The sequence below is a fragment of the Desmodus rotundus genome, chromosome 3, assembly GCF_022682495.2.
Source record: "Desmodus rotundus isolate HL8 chromosome 3, HLdesRot8A.1, whole genome shotgun sequence".
NCBI lineage: Eukaryota > Metazoa > Chordata > Mammalia > Chiroptera > Phyllostomidae > Desmodus > Desmodus rotundus.
Window position 1 is genome coordinate 147335119 of NC_071389.1, and position 19880 is coordinate 147354998.

Genomic DNA, 19880 nt, shown 5'->3' on the forward strand with positions numbered 1-19880 from the left:
AGTGAAAGGGTATCAGAATTATAATCAGGAGACCTAGAGTCATATCTTTGTTGCACCTTTTACAGGCCTCTCTGAGCTTCAGTTTTCTTTGCTGCAGACTAGGGAAATAACCCTACCCCTTGGGTCTGTCATAAAGATGATGCATATGAAGGTGTGTTGTAAACTATTGTGTTATAGAGAAGTTAATTATCATGAAAGCACTTGAACATGGAGCATGGTGGTTTGGGCTGCTTATAGATTACTGTCCTCTCCCATTACCTGTCCTCCCCAAAACTGCTTGGCCCTTTTAATCAGGAGGTGGTTGCAGTGGGATAGGTGACCCAGGAAGGGTTACATTGCAAAATATATGTATGCAGGCTCTTTGGATGTGTGTAGAGTGGGTGGTGATTACAACTATAAACTGGAATGCAGGGCCATGAGAGTGGCAGGCCAAGTGTGTATGGATTCCTGTGAGAGTTTGAAACTGGACACAAGTCTGTAGGTCACCAAGGTCTGCAGTTGCAACTGCGACCTGGTTTGCCACATTGTCCCAGCACCAACACCCATTTTAATTAGCCACCTCCCACAGGAGGCCCCAGGAGGCTTGATGCTTGTTAAGGTCTCTACCTCCACCTGGCTGGGGAATCTTAGCAGAGGCTGGCTGGCAGAGCTGATGGGCCAACGCTAGAGGGGGTGTCTGGTGCAGGAGGTAGTGCTGTCCCAGGCTGTGGGTTTGAAACTCACCAGTCAGGAAGTGAGGCCGACAGACGGAAGGGCGGGCAGGGGCGGGGAGTTCTGGGGCACAGCAGAAGGGGCCTCCTGGGGTTCGGGGGCTGCAGGGCCATGGGCTTTGTTGCCAGAGGTTGCTGTTAGCCTGGCAAGACAGGACTGGGTAACATGCACGCCCAAAGGCAGCTGGCTGTAGCCGCAGTGAGAGCAGAAGTCAGACGACATGAGGTAGCCAGGCAGGCTCTAAACCGCCTCAGGAAACTGGCAGAAAAGGTGGGCGATTCGGAACTTCGGGACAGCATCCAAGCCTCACTGAACAGCGTACGAGGTAAGACAGGGTTAGCTCCCAACTTGGGTGTATCGGGGACCAGCAGGGGCATAGAAGGGTTTGCTGGGTCATACATCATTTCTCAATCAGCCACTGCCTAGTAGCTTCCAAGGTGGAGCTGGGATTCAGGGGAAGAATACATTTAGGAAAGGTTGGGAAAAGATACGGGAGGTGTCATTCTTTCTCTTTCCCCAACTCTGATTCTTCTCCCCGGGGATCAAAATACAGGTCACTGCTGAGCTGACCTTCTTGGAAATGGAGAAGTGGGTGAGCACGGGGAAGACAGGCTGTGACAGACCCATGGTAGATTTGGACCCTGCCTGGGGAGTCCGGGGCAGGAAGCAGTCTAGGGCAGAAGGTTCTGGGATTGGATAATGTGTTCATTCCCAGGACCCATGAGGGATCAGTGACCTCTTGTTCTCCAGCTGTAGAGAGAAACACACACATAAATACGTACACACATTAAAATCACCATACAGAGAATCTCAGGCTTCCAGGCACACACTAACACTCACACAGCATGCTCTGCACAACTGAAGCACGGAGAGGTCTCCAGGACACTCATCAGTTCCCTCTGTTCCCCGTGCTCCTGTTCCTGTCTTCCCCCAGCGCACCTTCCGCTCTACCTCCTTAGTGCCTTTAGAGCAAGTGATGACAATACAGGAAGGAAGTGCTGCCATGGCAACACCATCCACCACATCCTCCTGCCCACCCTAGCCTTCAGTCCTGTGGTGGGGCCCTGGCAGGAACAGCTCATCCATCCACCGGGCGCCAGCACCTAGGAGCTGATGGAACTGTAGGTCTCTCTGGACTGTTCTCCCTTCATTACCTCTGTGGTGGCAAAGAACTAACAAAATTGGGCTCTTTCGCTCATGAAGGGTGTCTGGGAGAAACACATCCTCCATCATATCCTGGTGTCTTTCTGCCTCTCCATTCTTAGTGGCCTACTTGGGGGTGGCAGATGGAGGCAGTCAAGAAGCCATTCTTTCCATCAAGGGTACCTTCTGCCAGGTCTCCCTGATGGTAAAGGCTACCAGAGCAAAACTTGCAGAAGGAACAGTTTGGTCCTGGTTCCTAAGGGAACAGTGTGATGATACCCTTCCCATTGCCCTTCTGTGGTTAGTGGTGCCTGTCCTTCACCTTTTGACAAGATCGACAGCTGACACCTTCCCCACAGTATTAATTGTCAAGGGAGGAACTCCAAGCCCCACCCCTGTAGGAAAAAAAAAGATGGGGGAGTAGATGTTTAGGCCAGGTAGAGGAGCTCTGCTTAGCTCTGGAGAAGCAGGGGGTGAAGAGGGATGTAGGCAGAAATCTCTGAGAAGACTCCACTCTTCATGAGTGATTTGTTTCACTCTTCTCTGAGAGTCAGGGTGCTGTTCCCTTTGAATGTAAAGGAAAACTGAGGCTACCAGTGGGAAGGAAGAAAAATTAAGCCAGAATCAAAATTTCCATCACTCTTTTAGAAAAGACTGCTAAAGAGACTTCTATCTTGGGGAGGGTTGTCATCCTGGCGCTGCAGGGGCACAATGGGGTGGGGCACCGGGCAAGAAGCCGCTGACCTTGGGACAGGCCCGCGGAGGGACTGGGTACAGGTCTTGGGGAAAACAAAGGGCATCCAGCGTCTTGGTACGCCCCCCACCCACAATCCCTACCAGGCCCGAGCAAGTGCGCCGCCGGCTCCTGCCTTCAAGAGCCGCCCACGGCTGCACTATTATAGTCTCGGCTGCGTCAGGAGGATGGGACGCCAAATTAGGGGAACGCTGAGACTCCCCGAGTCCAGGGGTGCGGGGAGACCTCTCCAGACTCCCGTCCCACCCCTGCTGGGTCTTGGTCTCTGTTCCCCAGTGGCCTAAACCCTTAATCCTTATTTCCGGGCTTGAGGACAGTGAGCCTTGAACTCCAGGGTCCCTAGAGGGGTGGAAGATACAGAGCAGACGTTTTCCTCTTTAACCTTCTAAAAGAGCCCCACCCCGAAAACCTCAGGAGACTGAATAGGAACCCAAAAGAAGCTGGCTCCCGCTGTCTCAGCTGAAGGGCTCCTTATATTCGGGGGCGCCAAATACCCCACCTGTGGATAACCAGATGTGAGGGTGGGGCTTCCATGACCCCCAGGTTCCATGGCAGACCCCCCCCCACACACACACCACCATAAACATCGATCCCTCCTCTCTGCTTATCCCCGCTGTTCCTGAGGCACTCTTGGAGCTACGGTTGCTATGGAGACCGTGCTTTTTGGTATGGGGGGTGTCAATCTGTAGATATATTCCTTCTCCTTCCACTTCGAGCCGGAGCCTTTGATTTACTTTCCAGCCTGGGCCCCTCCGAGCCCCCACATGTGTCTCTGCATGAGGCAGCCCCCTCCTTCCTACTCTGTGAAGTTCCATGTTTGTCTTCATCTCCAGGGAACACTATTCAAGTTCACTTTGGGACAGTTCAGTTCAAAGCGTGTCCCCATCGATGTATTGCGTGAGAGGGGGTGGAGGTGGGCGAGGGGGCCGGCTTGTGGGGAAAGGAACACATGCAAGAACCTGGGGGAGACAAGCAAGGTCCTGGGAAAGGGATTTCAGGGTTCTCCACTTTCCAACTTCAGTTTCTGCAGAATCGGCAGTGCCCCCGAATTCGCTCCGTTTGCGCGGCGGACTGTTCACCCGTAGACTGATTTCTACCCAAGTCCTTAAATGCCACACCCAACAGTCGCGCTCCCTAACTGCTGTGCTAGGGGAGGGGGCTAGATTGTCGGAGTGGGTGAGTCCAAGTTCCCGGAAATCCAGCCCAGGGTTTGGGTGGGAAATCCAGTCCTGGATTTTGCGCCGCCTTCGCAGACAGCAGAGCTGGTGGAGAGAAGGTGGGGGGGATGATGGGGGGGGCTGCCTCCTCCCCAATGTGAGGGGAGCGCCCGGACACAGCGCGCATCCGGACCCAGCCGAGCCCCGGCGAGCCCCCCCGGACCCTTCGCCCGGATCTCACGCCCCTCCCCTCCCAGACCCTATACCCGTGGGTTCCCACCCCCTCCGGCTTCCCTCCTTCCTCCCCCGCCGGCGCCTGGATCTCCATCCCCAGCATCCTCCCCTTGCCCCTGCGAATCCCCTGCACGACCAGCCCCATTGGCTTCCCACCCTCCTCAAGACCCCCTCTCCAGCCCGCACCCGCGGCCTCCGTCCCTTTAGTCCCCATTCCCCGCCTCTGCCGCCCCCGCACCGGCTCCCCTTCTCCCGCAGCCTCAGGTCCCCCTGCTCTGCCCCCTTTCCCTCCCTGTCCCCTGCTTGCCCCCACTGCCGTCTTCCCCGCCCTCCCCCGCTCAGCCCAGCGCCCCCAACCAGGCCGGGGTGCACGGTCCGGCGCGCCTCCCTGGAGCAGCACCAAGGTCCCGGGGCTCCGACGGGGTGGGGGCGCAGGGCGGGGAGCATGGGGAGGGGGCGCCCCGTGTGATGGGCGGGGGGCGCAAGCGGAGGCGGCGGAGGCGGCGGCGACAGCGGAGCCGGGCCGGGGGCTCAGCGGGGTCCGGGGTCTGGGGGCAGCGAGCAGGGCGGCCCCATGGCCGGGCCCCCCTGAGGCAGTCCCGGGGACTCCTCTCCCCTCCCCAGCTCGGGGGTCTCGGGGCCCCATGAGCCGGGGCGCGGGCGCGCTTCAGCGCCGGACAACGACCTACCTCATCTCGCTGACCCTGGTCAAGCTCGAGTCGGTGCCTCCGCCGCCGCCTTCCCCGTCTGCGGCCGCAGCAGGCGCCCCCGGGACCAGAGGTGCGGAGACCGGGGATCCTGGCAGCCCCCGAGGCGCGGAGGAGCCGGGCAAGAAGCGGCACGAGCGTCTCTTCCACCGGCAGGATGCGCTGTGGATCAGCACAAGCAGCGCGGGCGCCGGGGGCGCCGAGGGCGCCGAGACCCCCGCCCTGTCCCCGGCTCCCGCCAGTCCGGCCCGCCCCGTCTCCCCAGCTCCCGGCCGCCGCCTTTCCCTCTGGGCCGCCCCTCCAGGGCCCCCGCTTTCCGGAGGGCTGAGTCCCGACCCCAAGCCCGGAGCCGCCCCCACCTCCTCCCGGCGCCCCCTGCTCAGCAGCCCGAGCTGGGGGGGCCCAGAACCCGAAGGCCGGGCGGGAGGCGGCGTCCCCGGCTCGTCCTCGCCGCACCCGGGCACTGGCACCCGGAGGCTTAAGGTGGCGCCTCCTCCACCGGCTCCCAAGCCTTGCAAGACGGTGACCACGAGTGGCGCCAAAGCCGGCGGGGGCAAGGGCGCCGGTAGCCGCCTGTCTTGGCCCGAAAGCGAGGGCAAGCCTAAGGTCAAGGGGTCAAAGAGCAGCGCTGGGACTGGAGCTGCTGCCGCTGCCGGGGCAGGGGGAGCTGCAGCCACGACCTCTGGTGGGGTCGGGGCTGGGCCTGGAGCCCGAGGGAAGCTGTCCCCTCGGAAAGGCAAGAGTAAGACCTTGGACAACAGTGACTTGCACCCGGGACCACCTGCCGGCTCTCCTCCTCCACTAACCATCCCAGCAACCCCGGCTCCAGCCACTCTTGTCACCGCCGCCTCCGCGCAGCCAACTGGGCCTGTGCCTCCAATCACTCTGGAGCCCCCAGCTCCGGGGCTGAAACGGGGCCGGGAGGGGGGCCGAGCATCCACTCGGGATCGCAAGATGCTCAAGTTTATCAGCGGCATCTTCACCAAGAGCACAGGGGGGCCTCCTGGTTCCGGGCCCCCTCCTGGACCCCCAGGCCTGTCTTCTGGCAGCGGGTCCAGGGAGCTGCTGGGCACAGAGCTCCGCACCTCCCCTAGTGAGTAGGACCAGGGTCTGAGAACCGGGAGGGGAGGGCGTCTGGAATGCTCAGCTTGGGCTGGGGGAGCCACATGCAGCACTGAACTAGGGAAGCTTCTCCCTTGGGTGGGCAGAGGAACCAGACTGACTTCTCTGCCAAAGCCTGGGGTAAAGAATAAGAGGTTCTGACGGGTGGGTAGCTACATTGTGCGACATGAGAAATGACTTGATTTCAGAGGGACTCAGAAAGCCTCAGAGCTTTCTGGGAAAATCATGCCCTTGGTCAGAGTGACTGTTGGAAATTGCTCCCACAGAAGCCCCAGATCCCACTTTCAGCCTCAGATGGAACCTGGGAGCATAGAAACAGGACCATGCCTTGCCCAGAGGGACACTGAAGGGGAAGGGGATTAGGAAGCTTCAGTTTCTCCTGAGCACTTGGGGCAGGTGGCATGACAGTGACCTTGCAGGTAGCTCCTCACCAGGGACAGGTCTTCTTCCCCTGGGCTGAGAGGCGGCCAGTAGGCAGCGAGACGGGTCTCTTTTTCTTTCCATGCAGCAAAGGCGGATTGGGCAGTGAGGGAGTGCGTGGGGACTGGATCGAGCTGAACACTTGACTGTGAAGTGAGAGGTGGTGGATAGGAAGCCTCACTCTCCCCACTGCCCACCCAGCCCCCAGAGCCTAACTGAACTCCCCCAGGGGGCTGACCGGGAGTGGCTCGAGGGGGCGGAGCTGCTGCAAAGGCAATTCTTACCCCTGGAGACTTGGGAGGGGGTACGGAAAAGGTGCCCGTAGGGGGGTACGCCCGTTTCTTTCAGGCAGGGGGGGTGTCTTGATTTCTCTTTTTTCCCTTGGAAGAGAGGCGAAGGACTCATGGTTCGGCTCACACTCCCGGAGGGGAGGCAGGTCCGGGAGCGGGGGCGGCCCCGGGGTTTGGCTCTGGAGCGGGTGGGAGCAGATGGCTCCGGATCCCAGAGTTCCCGCCGCAGCTGCAGCACCCCGGGAACGTCCGGCCGGTGTCAGGCGCGGGGGCTGGACCGGCGGCGGCGGGCGGAAGGAGCATCCATCCTCCTCCCACTCCCCCAGGCCTGTGGCTTCTCTTCGCCAGAGACTGCAGCCCTTCCCCACAGTTCTTTTGGGGGATGTTTGTGGAGAGGGTTATGGGAGAAGGAGGCATAGAAAATCCAAGCACCATGCCTTGGGCTGTGGAGAGGAGTCAGGCCTTCAGGCCACCGACCTTGAAAAAGGGAAAGCATGTCCCTCACCTCAGTTTCTCTCCTGTGACATAAGCATTGAGGAACTCACTCCCTTCTATGTCCCAGCCCCTCCTCCCAGAGTCTCTCCTGGTGATCAGACAGGCCTTTGGGTAGGAGACCCTCTTATATTCTCCTTCCAGAAAGAAGAACCCACCACTGTTAGAGCCCTGGTCCCCAGGTCTGGGGCAGGGATTTACGTTTGGGGACGTGTTTTAAGGGAGATGCCAACTGAAGTATTTTCGTCTGCTGACTCCGTTGCTAAGCAACCACTGAGCGGCGGCAACAGCTGTGGGGAGAGCTGGCTTGGATGGGAGGACTGGGGACCACTCTCAAACCTGGTCTTTCCACACAACTCCCCAGCCCAGGCAGGGTCCTGAGGGCTAAGGAAGGCTGCAGAAGGGGGAGGAATGGCTGAGGGTTGGGAGTCCTGGGCCTGGAGTATCCCCTCTTATGGCTCCTTTCCCGTTACAGAGGCTGTGGCTAATAGCCAGGAATGGACTTTGAGCCGCTCCATTCCTGAACTGCGCCTGGTAGGTAACCCAGTCCCCTTGTCTGCAGAAAGGCTGGCCTCCTGCATTCTCTGCGTTCTCAACTCTCTTGCCTCTATCTCCTTTCCCTCTCTGTGAGAACTGGGAATAGATTTTAGTTCTCCTGAGATTCTACCTTCATAGCACCTTCCTGAGGCTTGGTACATCCTCACAACTTTTTCTTGAGTCTCCTTTTCGCTGTTTATCCATGGCTGTCTTCCAGGCTTCGCCTCATTTCCAACATCTCTCTTAATAGCCTTTCATGTTCTTCTGCCTAAAATTGGGTTAAACTTTTCAACCAGTGCCTAGGGCTGTGACATGCCTCCCTACCCCCATACACACTTCTAGTATGCTTCCTAAACAGCACAGCACACACACGAATTGTACTGAGTTGCTGACATTCTTCGGCTCATGGATCACTTTGAGCTTGGGACTATTTCTTGCCACACTCCGGGCCTGCTCCTCCCAAATGCTCTCTGCTGACTGTCGGCCAGGCCCCATAGGCCCTCCTTGGATGATTTCCCTGCCAGGCTCTTTAAGTTCTCCAGGCTCAAGCATCCTGCCCCCCTTAGTCCCACAATCTCTGCTCTACAACCTGTCCTCAGGGTGTACTGGGCGACGCCAGGAGTGGGAAGTCATCGCTCATCCATCGATTCCTGACCGGTTCATACCAGGTGCTGGAGAAGACAGAGAGTGAGTTCTCGGAAGCCATAGTAAACTAAAGATTGGGGTCAGGGATCCAGGTCAATGACTGGGCAGTGTGACCAATGACTAGGCAGGTATGGAAACCAGAGGGAGGGATGAGGCCATGACAGCTAAAGTAGAGGAATCATGGGGTGGTCTGGTGACCTGTGACCTCTGACCTACCACTTCCAACCCTTCTGGACAGGTGAGCAGCACAAGAAAGAGATGTTGGTAGATGGACAGACTCATCTAGTGTTGATCCGAGAGGAAGCTGGGGCACCTGATGCCAAGGTGAGGGGTGAGGGGTGGGGTAGGCAGGCTGGCTGGGGTCAGCACTGGCCAGGGGAGAGGACCCTGGTTCCCCAGGTCTAACTGGGAATGTCGTCCACTTGTTTGACTCTCTGTTTGCTCCCTCACCCCCCGCAAGTTCTCAGGCTGGGCAGATGCTGTGATCTTGGTCTTCAGCCTGGAGGATGAGAATAGTTTCCAGGCCGTGAGCCGTCTCCACGGGCAGCTGAGCTCCCTTCGGGGGGAGGGACGAGGAGGCCTGGCACTGGCACTGGTGGGGACGCAAGGTAAGGAGAGGCTGGGAAGGCATTACTGATAGCTACTGGGGTGTTGCCCAACATACAGGAGAACTTGGCAAGGTGTGGAAATGGCCACATGGGTTCCAGTTATCTTCTAGAGGAAGCCTGATCTCCAGATAAGAGAGCCATTAAACCAACACAAACTTCCCAAGACCTGAGGGGAGAAAAGGAGACTCTCCAGGGAGGAAGGGACAGCTAGAGCAGCAGTCTGCCCTCTCTGAGATGTCACCTACCTTGTGTTCTTACACTGCCATTTCCTGATGCCACCACCATGGAAAACAAAGTCTCAGGCCCTCGTGTGTGTAGAAAGCCTTTCCCATAGGTCTCTTGCTGGGTTGGGCTGACACCTCTTAAAGGAACTTATTTAAAACAAAGAGAAAACAAATGAAATGACGGAGGAAACACAGAGGGCAGAAAATATTTCGGTTCTGAAAGAAGTGAATCAGAGGTGCCCAGACTCTCCACCAGGGCCAGGGAACGCTTCTTCCACCACCCTCCTGTGTTGAGCTGGTAGGGCTTTCTGTCTGGGTGCCTATCCAGCAGGTGTCTGCTTCCACCTGTCGCTTGCCTCCAGGTTTCCCGCCGCACAGTGAGCAGGTCCACCCGTTACCCACGGACAGTCATCCTTTTCCTAGTTCATGTGCCAGGTGTTCCCCCACTCCGTTCCGGGGTCATTGGGTTTGCAGGACAGGGAGATTGTCACTTGTGAGTCTCAGCCATTTTAGACCTCGCCAGGGAGCTCCACTCAACTCTGGAGTATTTTTTTGAAGACACACTGAGTGCACCGAGCCTACTCGTAATGCAGTAGGGCATGTGAGCTGGGCCCAGCACTCAGAAAAGCCTTACATACTCCATTCCACCTGGTCTCAGGAGAGACACTCCCTCAGATCCTGTCCCTAGTGGGCCCAGCCTGGGACTGGAGCCCAAGGGAAAGGAAAGCAGGGAAAATGGGGAAGAGGTTCTAGTCCTGCTTCTTTCCTGTCCCCTCAGACAGGATCAGTGCTTCCTCCCCTCGGGTCGTGGGTGATGCTCGTGCCAGAGCTCTATGTGCAGATATGAAACGCTGCAGCTACTACGAGACCTGTGCCACCTATGGGCTCAACGTGGACCGGGTCTTCCAGGAGGGTGAGTGTGGTGATCCCAGCACACGGGGGAAACAGAGTTAGAGGCCTAGGATATTTCTAGAAGTTGCGCATCCAGGCCTCTCTCTGAGTGATAGGTCATCTGCCTGTGTGGGAGGGAGGAGGGATCAAGGAGGTCACAGAAGTTTTGCTTAATAGCCACACGGTTTTTCTGGGCTGGAGGAGGTGGCAAGGTTACATGTGGCATGAAGGCCAATGACAAGAAAGTAGGGGCCTGTGTTATCTCTTGGGGATTTCCCACAGCTGGGCACTGAAGGGTGTTCTTGGGTATCTGCCCTGCTCAGTCCCCTCTCCCCTCCCCTCTTCAGTGGCCCAGAAGGTTGTGACCTTGCGCAAACAGCAACAGCTTTTGGCTGCCTGCAAGTCCCTGCCCAGCTCCCCAAGCCACTCAGCTGCTTCCACCCCCGTAGCTGGACAGGTGAGTTGGTGTTTCGGGGTCCACAGGGGGACTAGTAAGAGTCAGAGAGTGACTGCGCATCCAAGGACAAGCACGGAGTACCCAAAGAGGTTGTGGGGGGGGAGCAGAGGTGGAAATGGTAGTGACACCATTTGTAGAAAGTGCTTTGGACTGGAAAGTGACAAAGGTTTCAAACACTGTTTGCAATGTCCTTGAGCAAGTCACCTAAACCTCCCAAGGCTGTCAGGAAAATTACATGGCATAAAAACTTAGGAAGTCGACTTTGTAAAATCTGTAGCACTGAGACAATGCTAGTGGGGGGTTTTCTTATTAATGCTGATACAAATAAATGGTGATGACATAAAAAGTATTTCTCAGATTCCTCATAAATGGATGTAACTGCAGCTTGGTGGGGTGGGAGCATCTCAGCTGTTTTGACCTCTCCAGGCTAGTAACGGGGGCCACACTAGCGACTACTCTTCCTCCCTCCCATCGTCACCCAATGTCGGTCACCGCGAGCTCCGAGCCGAGGCAGTGGCAGTGGCTGGGTTAAGCACCCCAGGGTCTCTGCACCGGGCAGCCAAGCGCAGGACCAGCCTTTTTGCGGTATTGGCTATGCTGACCCCTGTCCCCTGTCCCGTTACCTGCCTGTCTTCTATGGTCCCTAGACCCCTCTGTTGGGCCCTTTTTCATCTGTCTTCCCTGTACCTCCATCAGTGTGCCCCTCCATCCATCCTCTAACTGATGCCAATAACCATTCCAGAATCGTCGGGGCAGTGACTCTGAGAAGCGGAGCTTGGACAGTCGGGGAGAGACAACAGGGAGTGGGCGAGCCATCCCCATTAAACAGGTCGGGGGTCCAGGAGCTGAGGGCAGGCCGGGGTAGCTAGCTGGTCTTAAGCGGCTTTTCATCCATGTCTTTTTTCCATACTACAGAGCTTCCTACTAAAGCGAAGTGGCAACTCCTTGAACAAAGAATGGAAGAAGAAATATGTGACCCTGTCCAGTAACGGTTTCCTACTTTACCACCCCAGCATTAACGTGAGTGGCAGAGACAGGTGGGGCTGCACTGGCTGGTCTTAGACACCCTTCCAGCTCTGCCAGTCTGTGCCTCTGACAAACACTAACATCATTTCTGGGAAGCTCGTTCCCTTCTCTTAAGTTTAGCAAGCATGTTAAAGGTTAGGCACCTCTGATGTGACCACGCTGGGGATGAAAAGGTAACCACATCTCCCCAGGAACTTGCAGTTTAGTGGGAGAGCGTGGAGAAAGGACTTCCACCTGCCGTTCAGGGAATCCCCTAGAAGCTCATCCCCACACAGTCAGTTCCCGGAACTCCCTCTTCAGTCCCTCTCTATTCCCTACTATGGGTTGCTTCCCAGCACCATCAAGGACCCCAACCTTCCCTACACCCTCAACCCCTGTGCTCCTCCAGGACTATATTCACAGCACCCACGGCAAGGAGATGGACTTGCTACGAACAACGGTCAAAGTCCCCGGCAAGCGGCCCCCACGGGCCATCTCTGCTTTTGGCCCCTCAGCCAGCATCAACGGGCTGGTCAAGGACATGAGCACCGTCCAGATGGGTGAAGGCCCTGGTGAGTGGGGCTCCTGACAAAGGGGCAGGAGAGGGGCTGGGCTGGGGCCAGGGGGAGAGGAGGTGTAGTAGGGAAGTAGAGGCGGGAACTGGGTAAGTGAGAAAGTGGGTGATGAAGAAGTACCACCAAGGCATGGACCCAGAGACTGAGTGGCTCACTGAGGTTTGTATCTTTCTCTTCTTCCAACAGAAGCTACTACTCCCACCCCCAGCCCCAGCCCCAGCCCCAGTTCCTTGCAGCCCCCGCCAGACCAGACATCCAAGCACCTGCTGAAGCCAGACCGGAATTTGGCCAGAGCCCTCAGCACCGGTCAGTGAGGACCCATCCTCCATCCATTGTCTTTCAAAGCCAAGGGGGATGCGGGTGGGAAGTGACACTGGAGTGGAAGCAGGGAGGCTGGAAGCCCGTGCCTGAGTGGGCACGTCGGACATCTACTGGGTGCCAGGTGCCAAGCCAGCGTTGCCGTGTTTACCATAATGTTTAAAACAAGTCAGTTCCAGAACTCAACTGCCTGAACTTGAATCCTGGCTTGCCCCTCGGGCAAGTTACTCGACATCTCCATGCCTCGGTTTCCTCGTTTATAAAATGGAGATAACAGTTTATATAAATGGAGATACCTGAGAGGGCTGCTTTAAGGCTTAAACAAACTGAGAATCTTGTCCAGCTCACAGTCAGCATTCGTTGTTTGGAGAGTTTGGAGATATATATATATATATTCCTTTATTTATTTAAAATAGCAAGTAACATTGTAACAAGTAATCCTCACAACAACCTTGTCTGGTCAAGATTATTATCCCCATTTTGGGGATGAAGAAACTGAGGCTCAGAAGATTAAGTGACTTGCTTAAGGTCTCAAGGCTAGTAAGTGGCAAAGCCAGGATCTGAGTACAGGTCTGACTCTTAGCCACTCATCCGCCCACCTCCTCAGGAGTAATCCAGGGGGACCTCCTGGAGAGGGCCAACTGAGAAGGGGGGCACTAAAATGCCAAAGCTAGTTCAGGGGAGGAGACAGGCTACGTGAAATCAGGAAATCTATGAAAGCAGCTGAGGCAGCTGTGTCCCTCTTCCTAAGACTGCACGCCATCTGGAGACCTGAGCCCCCTGAGTCGGGAGCCCCCCCCTTCCCCCATGGTGAAGAAGCAGAGGAGGAAAAAACTGACAACACCATCTAAGACTGAAGGCTCGGCTGGGCAGGCTGAAGGTGAGGCCCTGGTGGGCAGTTGCACCCCCACTCTGGACCCTCACCCCCGACTCCAGATCCCTGGCCTAGGTCCTGCAGGAGAAGGAAAGGTGCCTGAGCTGAGTGCTTGACTATCAGTACCACTTTGCACATAATTTAGTGAAAAAATGGACAGATACCCTCAGCCCTTGGCCTTCCTCCCATTGCCCGGTCAATGCCTTTCGTCCCAGCATTCCCCCCCACCCCCCGTGTTCAATGACCTCCGTAAGTCTATAGCTCCTGCTCACTCTCCTAATGACCCTCTAGTGTCTGTTCCTGCCCTCAGCTCTGCCTGCCACCCCAGCTCCAGCACCCAGAAGCTCCCATGGTCCCCTAGGAACTCAGTCCCTGACCACAGTGTCCCCCCATTGACTCCTCAGCTCCTGGACCCTGTGGCCACCCAGCCCCTGTTCCCAGTAACTTCCTATGATCGCCAAGCTCCCCTGGCAGCTCTTGACCACAGTGATACCCATTCCTGAACCCAGTGAAGCCCCCAGGCCCTCAAGACTTCTGAACTGCAGGCCCCTCATCCCAGGCCTGTGACCCACCCTCTGGACCCTTTCCCCATGATTACTCAGACCCTGACCATCCCTTCCCTCCCTAGAGGCCCAGCTCCTCACTGGCCATGATAACCGGCCCCCACTGCCCCTGCTCTCTGCCGGGTGCTCAGACCCAGGTTCCAGATCTGCCTGCTCTCATGGCTCTTGGCTTCCGCTCTACTCTGCTCCGGGGCCACTGACTTTAGTTCTGCTTTCTCTCCCCATCTGTCTGTCCTGCTTTGTCTCTGGCACCCTGTCACTCTCTTTCCATCTCTCTCTCTGCCTCTTTTTCTCCTTCTTTCTTGGTCTCTTTCTCCGTTCTGCTCTCTACTCTATCTCTATCTCCTTCGCTTCGGGAAACCAGCCAAGCGCAAAATGTGGAAACTAAAATCCTTTGGTAGTTTAAGAAATATTTATAAAGCAGGTAACAAGCGGGGAGCTGGGAGGGGCGCTCAGCTGGGGTGCAGAGGGATGGGGGTGCCCCTGCCTTCCCCTGCATGTGCTCGGGCTTCCTGCTCTCCCCCACCCTCTGCTTCCCCAGCCCCTCTGCCCCACTCCCAGGGGCTTGGGATGGACATCAGGGAGGAAGGTTTGGGGAAGGCACTCCCTGTTTGAACTCTGTCCCTCAAGACCCCATCCCATCCCCCCACCCAGAGGAAAACTTCGAGTTCTTGATCGTGTCCAGCACTGGTCAGACGTGGCACTTTGAGGCAGCCAGTTTTGAGGAGCGGGATGCCTGGGTCCAGGCAATCGAAAGTCAGATCCTAGCCAGTCTGCAATGCTGTGAGAGCAGCAAGGTCAAGGTAATGAGGGTGACAGGGGTTCAGGGGTGGTGGGAAGCAGAGGTGTGTCTGAGGGGTCGGAGAAGGGCTCCCAGGGAGAGTCAATAATAACCCCAGCTCTTTCTGCAGCTACGCACAGACAGCCAAAGCGAGGCGGTGGCTATCCAGGCGATCCGGAACGCCAAGGGGAACTCTATCTGCGTGGACTGCGGGGCCCCCAGTGAGCGCAAGGGGGCAGTAGAGGGGCCCGGGAGGGAGTGTGGTTCTCTGGGGTTGGCGAATTCCGGGGCGCCCATCCTTGCTCTGCGAGGAGCTGACCTCTCACTCCTTCCCCAGACCCCACGTGGGCCAGCTTGAACCTGGGCGCGCTCATTTGCATCGAGTGTTCTGGCATTCACCGGAACCTGGGAACGCACCTGTCCCGAGTTCGCTCCCTGGACTTGGACGACTGGCCCCGGGAGCTGACCCTGGTGCTGACGGCCATTGGCAACGACATGGCCAACCGTGTGTGGGAGAGCGACACGCGGGGCCGAGCCAAACCCACGCGGGACTCTTCGAGGTATGTGTGAGGGAACAGTTTGGTGTGGGGGAAGGGCTCCCGAGAGGGTCTCCAGAGTTGATATCCTTAGTAGGGGTCCCGAGAGCCCTTCCCATTGATCCCTGGTCTTGCAGGGAGGAGCGTGAGTCATGGATTCGAGCCAAGTACGAGCAGCTGCTGTTCTTGGCGCCGCTGGGCACTCCGGAGGAGCCGCTGGGCCGCCAACTGTGGGCTGCGGTGCAGGCCCAGGACGTGGCCGCCGTTCTCCTGCTTCTGGCCCATGCGCGACACGGCCCGCTCGATACCAGCGTAGAGGACCCGCAGCTTCGTTCTCCACTTCACCTGGCAGCCGAGCTCGCCCATGTTGTCATCACGCAGCTGCTGCTGTGGGTACGTGAGAGGGGAGTGGGTAAAGGGGCTTTTGAGGGCTCTATCTGGGAAACGACCAGGCAGGGGGAGCCTGGCATTCTCAAAGGGACCCTGGAAGTGAGCCTGGAAATCCTGGGGAGTGGCATGCACGTGGCCTCCCGGGGGCTGCGCAGTAACGCGGTCGCTTCCACCCTACAGTACGGAGCCGACGTGGCCGCGCGGGACTCGCAGGGCCGCACTGCGCTGTTCTACGCCCGCCAGGCTGGAAGCCAGCTGTGCGCCGACATCCTTCTCCAGCACGGCTGCCCGGGAGAGGGCGGCAGCACAGCCACCACCCCCAGCGCGGCCACCACTCCCAGCATTACCGCCACGCCCAGCCCCCGCCGCCGGAGCAGCGCTGCCAGCATGGGCCGCGCCGACGCCCCAGTCGCGCTGGTATAGTTGCCCACCGGGAGACACGCCCCCACTCCTTCACGGGCCGGGCACGACCGCACCAGGTGGACCGCTGGACAGATGCACCCACTCACCTCCAATCCGCACTCCACCCCCTGAGAGCACTTCTTCCCCCCACGAGGGCACAGCCCCCACGCCTCCCAGGAGACACAAACTCACCACCCTCTCCCCAACAAGGCATGGAGACCCCAGCTCACTACGCCCCCTCGCCACTGTTTTCACACTGGGATTGCTCTGGGTCTAGCCACATGGTGTTTGAAGAAGGGGACCCCGCGCTTATCTGTTCCTGGGTCAACTATGCCCACTCGCGCCCCCTAAGGGCGGGGCGGGGGAGGGGGGATATTCACTCCTGCCTGTCCTTGACAATCGTTCGGCAGGAGCACCTACCCAGGCTGGCTCCTGGGGGCGACGCCAAGCCAGAGGGAGGGCTTAATACGTGGGCTGGCTAGCCCCGGGACTTGGGGCCAATAAGGGGACCCCACCCTTCCATGCTAATCTCACTGCCCAATGAAGGGGGAAGGGCAGCGAGGGGCAGGACCCCTGCTGCCCAAGAGGGGTAGGGGGGTCCCCAACCCTTTCTGTGAAAGGGACCATGAGGAGTGGATATCAAGATGTCCCCCTAAACCCACCCATGGATGGAAGCTAAAGGGCTGGGGGAGCCAAGAGCCTGGGTCCCTCCTCACTACTATCTTAGGAGGGAGAAGGGATGGAGTAGGAGCCAACTAAGGGGACTGGGGAGGGGCCTTGTAATTTATTGCTTTGTTCCCCAACAATGGGGCAGGGGCGGGCAGGGGCTTGGGGAGGGTGTTTCAGGGTAGGGGAAGCCAAGGGTGGGAAGAGGGTGGGGAGGGGTGGGGGTGCTCTTGGGTTGTGTCTGTGACTGTGACTGCGTAACTGTGACTGTGCAGCGCCCGTGGTGATCTGGGGTAGGGGGCACCCCTACAATGGGACCCCTCCCCTACTAGTTTTCCTATCCAGCCCCTCCCTCCCACTGGAGAAGCTCCAGACCAATCCCTCAACCCCATGATCCCTTCCAGCCAGGGTAAGAAGACGGGAGGTGGCTGGGAGGGTTTCCAGGCCCCCTGCCCTACCCCCAGAAAGGGGGTGGTGGAGTGGGCTCACCTGGCCCAGCCCTGCCTCCCTCAATCAACCCAGCCTTTGGGTCGTCTGTGTCAGTGGTTTCCGGTCTTTTTTTTTTTCTGGCTAAAATATTTTGTAAAGGACCAGGTAATTGGAGAGGGGAGGGGGCAGGGGGGAATGTCCCCATCTCCTCCAAGACAGGTGGTGTGAATCTTCTTTAACAGCAATTAAAGAGGAAGTGATTTTGTCTAGGGGGTGCGTTGCTGATCTGTTCTTGAAGAGGTAGGTCAGGGAATGGCCTCGGTCAAGGTGGGGAACTGGAAGTGGGAAAGGGCCACCCCCAGAGTGTGTGTCCTGCTGTGGCTGCTGGCAGGGTATTCAGGGTGTCCAAGAGCACTGAGATGGTAGGTCAGATATGCCACCGTGTACAGCAGTTTTGGGTGCACGTGGTAGGAGGAGACAGGCACGTCAGAGAGTAACAGCAGGGCTCCAGGGAGCAGAGAATCACTGACTCCCAAGATGACCCCATTTCTGGGGAGGAGTTAGGGTGTGAAGTTTAGAGAGGACAGGGAGAGGGGCTGCTTGGAGAAGTGAGAAGATGGGATAGTTTGGTTTAAGAGCAGGAACTTTGGAGTCAGATCTGATTTTGAAACAGGCCCTCCACTTCAGCCAAGTTGCCTTGGGCAGGTTACCTGGGTGGTATCTGCTGGGCACCTGGTAAAGGGCTCCAGGGCCAGCCCCTGGAAGACTGCCCCAGGTTAGCCCTGCTCACCTTGAGCCCCTGATTTGGCACCAGTGGTAGAGCTTATTACAGTAGGGGTGCTTTTCTTGGCCAAGAGGGAAGAGGTGTAAGATCTCCTGGCCTCAGAGGTCCTTGATGGCCAAGAACTCCATGCCCAGCCAATGCAGATATTGGCCCACTTCCATGTCATCCACAGGGCCACTGAGGCAACAGCATCCTGGGGCCAGTGCTGCCTCCAACAGCTGCAGCACCTCCTGCTTCAGCCGTAGCCAGTCCTGCTGTTCATTCCTCAGGTGCAGCCAAAAGCATTTGCCCTGGGAGAGGACTGGGTGGGGTGGTGCTGGGTAGTGGCCAGGGCATGATGAGCACAGCTGCCCACATGTTGTTGTCCACCAGTCAATGGTCCATTGTCTTTAGTAGAGTGGGTGCCAGCCCTCAGCCCCCCAATGGACATTCAGCTGCAGGTGAGTCACCAAACTGGATATGGTTGCAGCAATGGGCCCAGCTCTCATTCACATGGAGGCCCTGTTTCTGCAGGATCCCAGGCTGAGGCACAAACCAGCAGAGCAGCCTGATAGAAGAAAAGGTGGATTCAGGGGTGCAGTGCAGCAACAGATGCAGATGTAGGTGTGTGGTCTGGGAAGGCAAAGGGAGAAGAAGAGGGGCAGTGGCAAAGAAGACTTAACTAGAAGACCTGGCCATTCCCCCTTGCAGCTCGGAGACCCTGGATTCCCCCACTTCACCTCCTTTCCTTCTTGATAGCCAAAGCTTATTCTCTTCCCAAAAAGACTGAGAGAGTATGGGGAGGAGACAGTGATCCTGGAGAGAATGGAATTAGCACAGGGAACCACAGGCCAGTGAAAGGCAGGGTATCAGCAACCCCCATAGCAAATCCCAACAATGAGTAATCCACAGGATTCTCTTTTCATGGGCTGCATCTTTGGCCTGGTTGGAGATGTAAAGCACAGTAGTGGACGGGTAACAAAACATCAAGCCCTCCAGGTGGTGGCAGGATAGGGCTCTAGAAGTGGTCACCCCGAGGGGCTGAAGGAGAACTGTTGCCTTCCCAGCTTGCCTTGGGTGTCCTTACCTAGATTCCCACTATTATCTACCCTCCCCCTCCCCATTCCACCTGGCTGCCATCTGCCACACACCCTGCTCCCCTCCTTTTGTTTGCCCCAGCACATCTGGGGCAGACCACCCTCCTCCATGGGATTTTCACCAAAAGCCAAAGGAAAGTGAAAATGAACTTTTTATTAGAAGTACTGCACACATGATTAAATATGGTGAGGATTCCAGAACTCTGTTTTCTGTTAGGACTCCATCCGAATTGAAGATATCCCTCCTGTTCCAGCTTCTCCCTACCCTCCCATTCTATAAGATTCTGTTGTGACTTCTGATCTACTTTTGGGATTCTGTCTGAGCTTCTTGCTTCCAAGTACCACCTAAGTCTCCTCAGAACGCCTCTGCACTTCCTGCGGGCCAGGGACTGGGCTAACAGCAGGACACATACAATCTCACTCGATTCTCCAACCAGCCTATGAGGTCAGCGTAATTACCCATAATTTACCCAGGAGGAAACAGCACTTGAAAAATTAAATATCTTGTTTAAGGCTCCACTGCTTGTAAGAGGGCTGAGGATTTGAACCCAAAATTCTGACTACAGCTGCCCGTGACACCATGCCTCAGATCTTGCACAGGTGAAGCATCCCTCTCTTCAAGATATATAAGCAGATCTGGGTACACAGGGTTTTATACATCTACCCATTACATTTCTAAATAAAACAACTTAAGCGTAACATGCACAAAAAGTACATAGTCAGCAAGAAGAGGGTCAGTGCCACACAACCCCCTTCAACAATGAAGCTGGCTGTCCACCACTGCAGGCCTGGGGGTGCCATGCCCTCGAGCTGTTTTCTTACCTTGAGTTAGCAGAGAGTCTCCAGCAGGAAGGCTATCACTCAGAGATAGGGAGAAAGATCAGAAAGGAGGGGCTGGGGGAATCCACATCTGCATTTGGCAATGAGGAAGAGATGGAGACACCCCCCCCCCCAGGCCCACTTGCCCTTGGCATACTAGGAAGCTAGCGTGTATGGGGGGCAGCAGCCCTCTCTGTGGGCACGGCCAAAGGTAGAGGCCTTTTCTGGGAGATGTTGAGTGGTGTGGCCAGGTGGGGACCTGTAGCATGC

The 19880-nt window shown here is 57.1% G+C and overlaps 1 protein-coding gene across 3 annotated transcripts; it reads left to right on the plus strand.

The window, feature by feature from the left end:
* Nucleotides 1-772: 772 nt before the first annotated feature.
* AGAP2 (ArfGAP with GTPase domain, ankyrin repeat and PH domain 2) lies at nt 773-17200 on the plus strand. 3 transcript variants are annotated; one of them, XM_053921246.2, is made up of 19 exons: nt 3969-5799; nt 7506-7564; nt 8167-8254; nt 8451-8536; nt 8673-8820; nt 9823-9957; nt 10283-10392; nt 10819-10977; nt 11135-11221; nt 11308-11412; nt 11807-11969; nt 12159-12278; nt 13042-13170; nt 14092-14151; nt 14382-14530; nt 14639-14729; nt 14846-15068; nt 15182-15437; nt 15615-17200. In XM_053921246.2, exons 1-19 carry the CDS (start codon nt 4644-4646, stop codon nt 15855-15857), a joined length of 3567 nt encoding a protein of 1188 aa, XP_053777221.1. In that variant the 5' UTR covers nt 3969-4643; the 3' UTR covers nt 15858-17200. The 3 variants fall into 3 exon arrangements, with proteins under 3 accessions (XP_053777223.1, XP_053777221.1, XP_053777222.1); XM_053921248.2 differs by lacking the exons at nt 3969-5799; nt 14092-14151 and adding an exon at nt 773-1036; XM_053921247.2 differs by lacking the exon at nt 14092-14151 and having other exon boundaries at nt 3970-5799; nt 15615-16092.
* The last annotated feature ends 2680 nt before the right edge of the window (nt 17201-19880 follow it).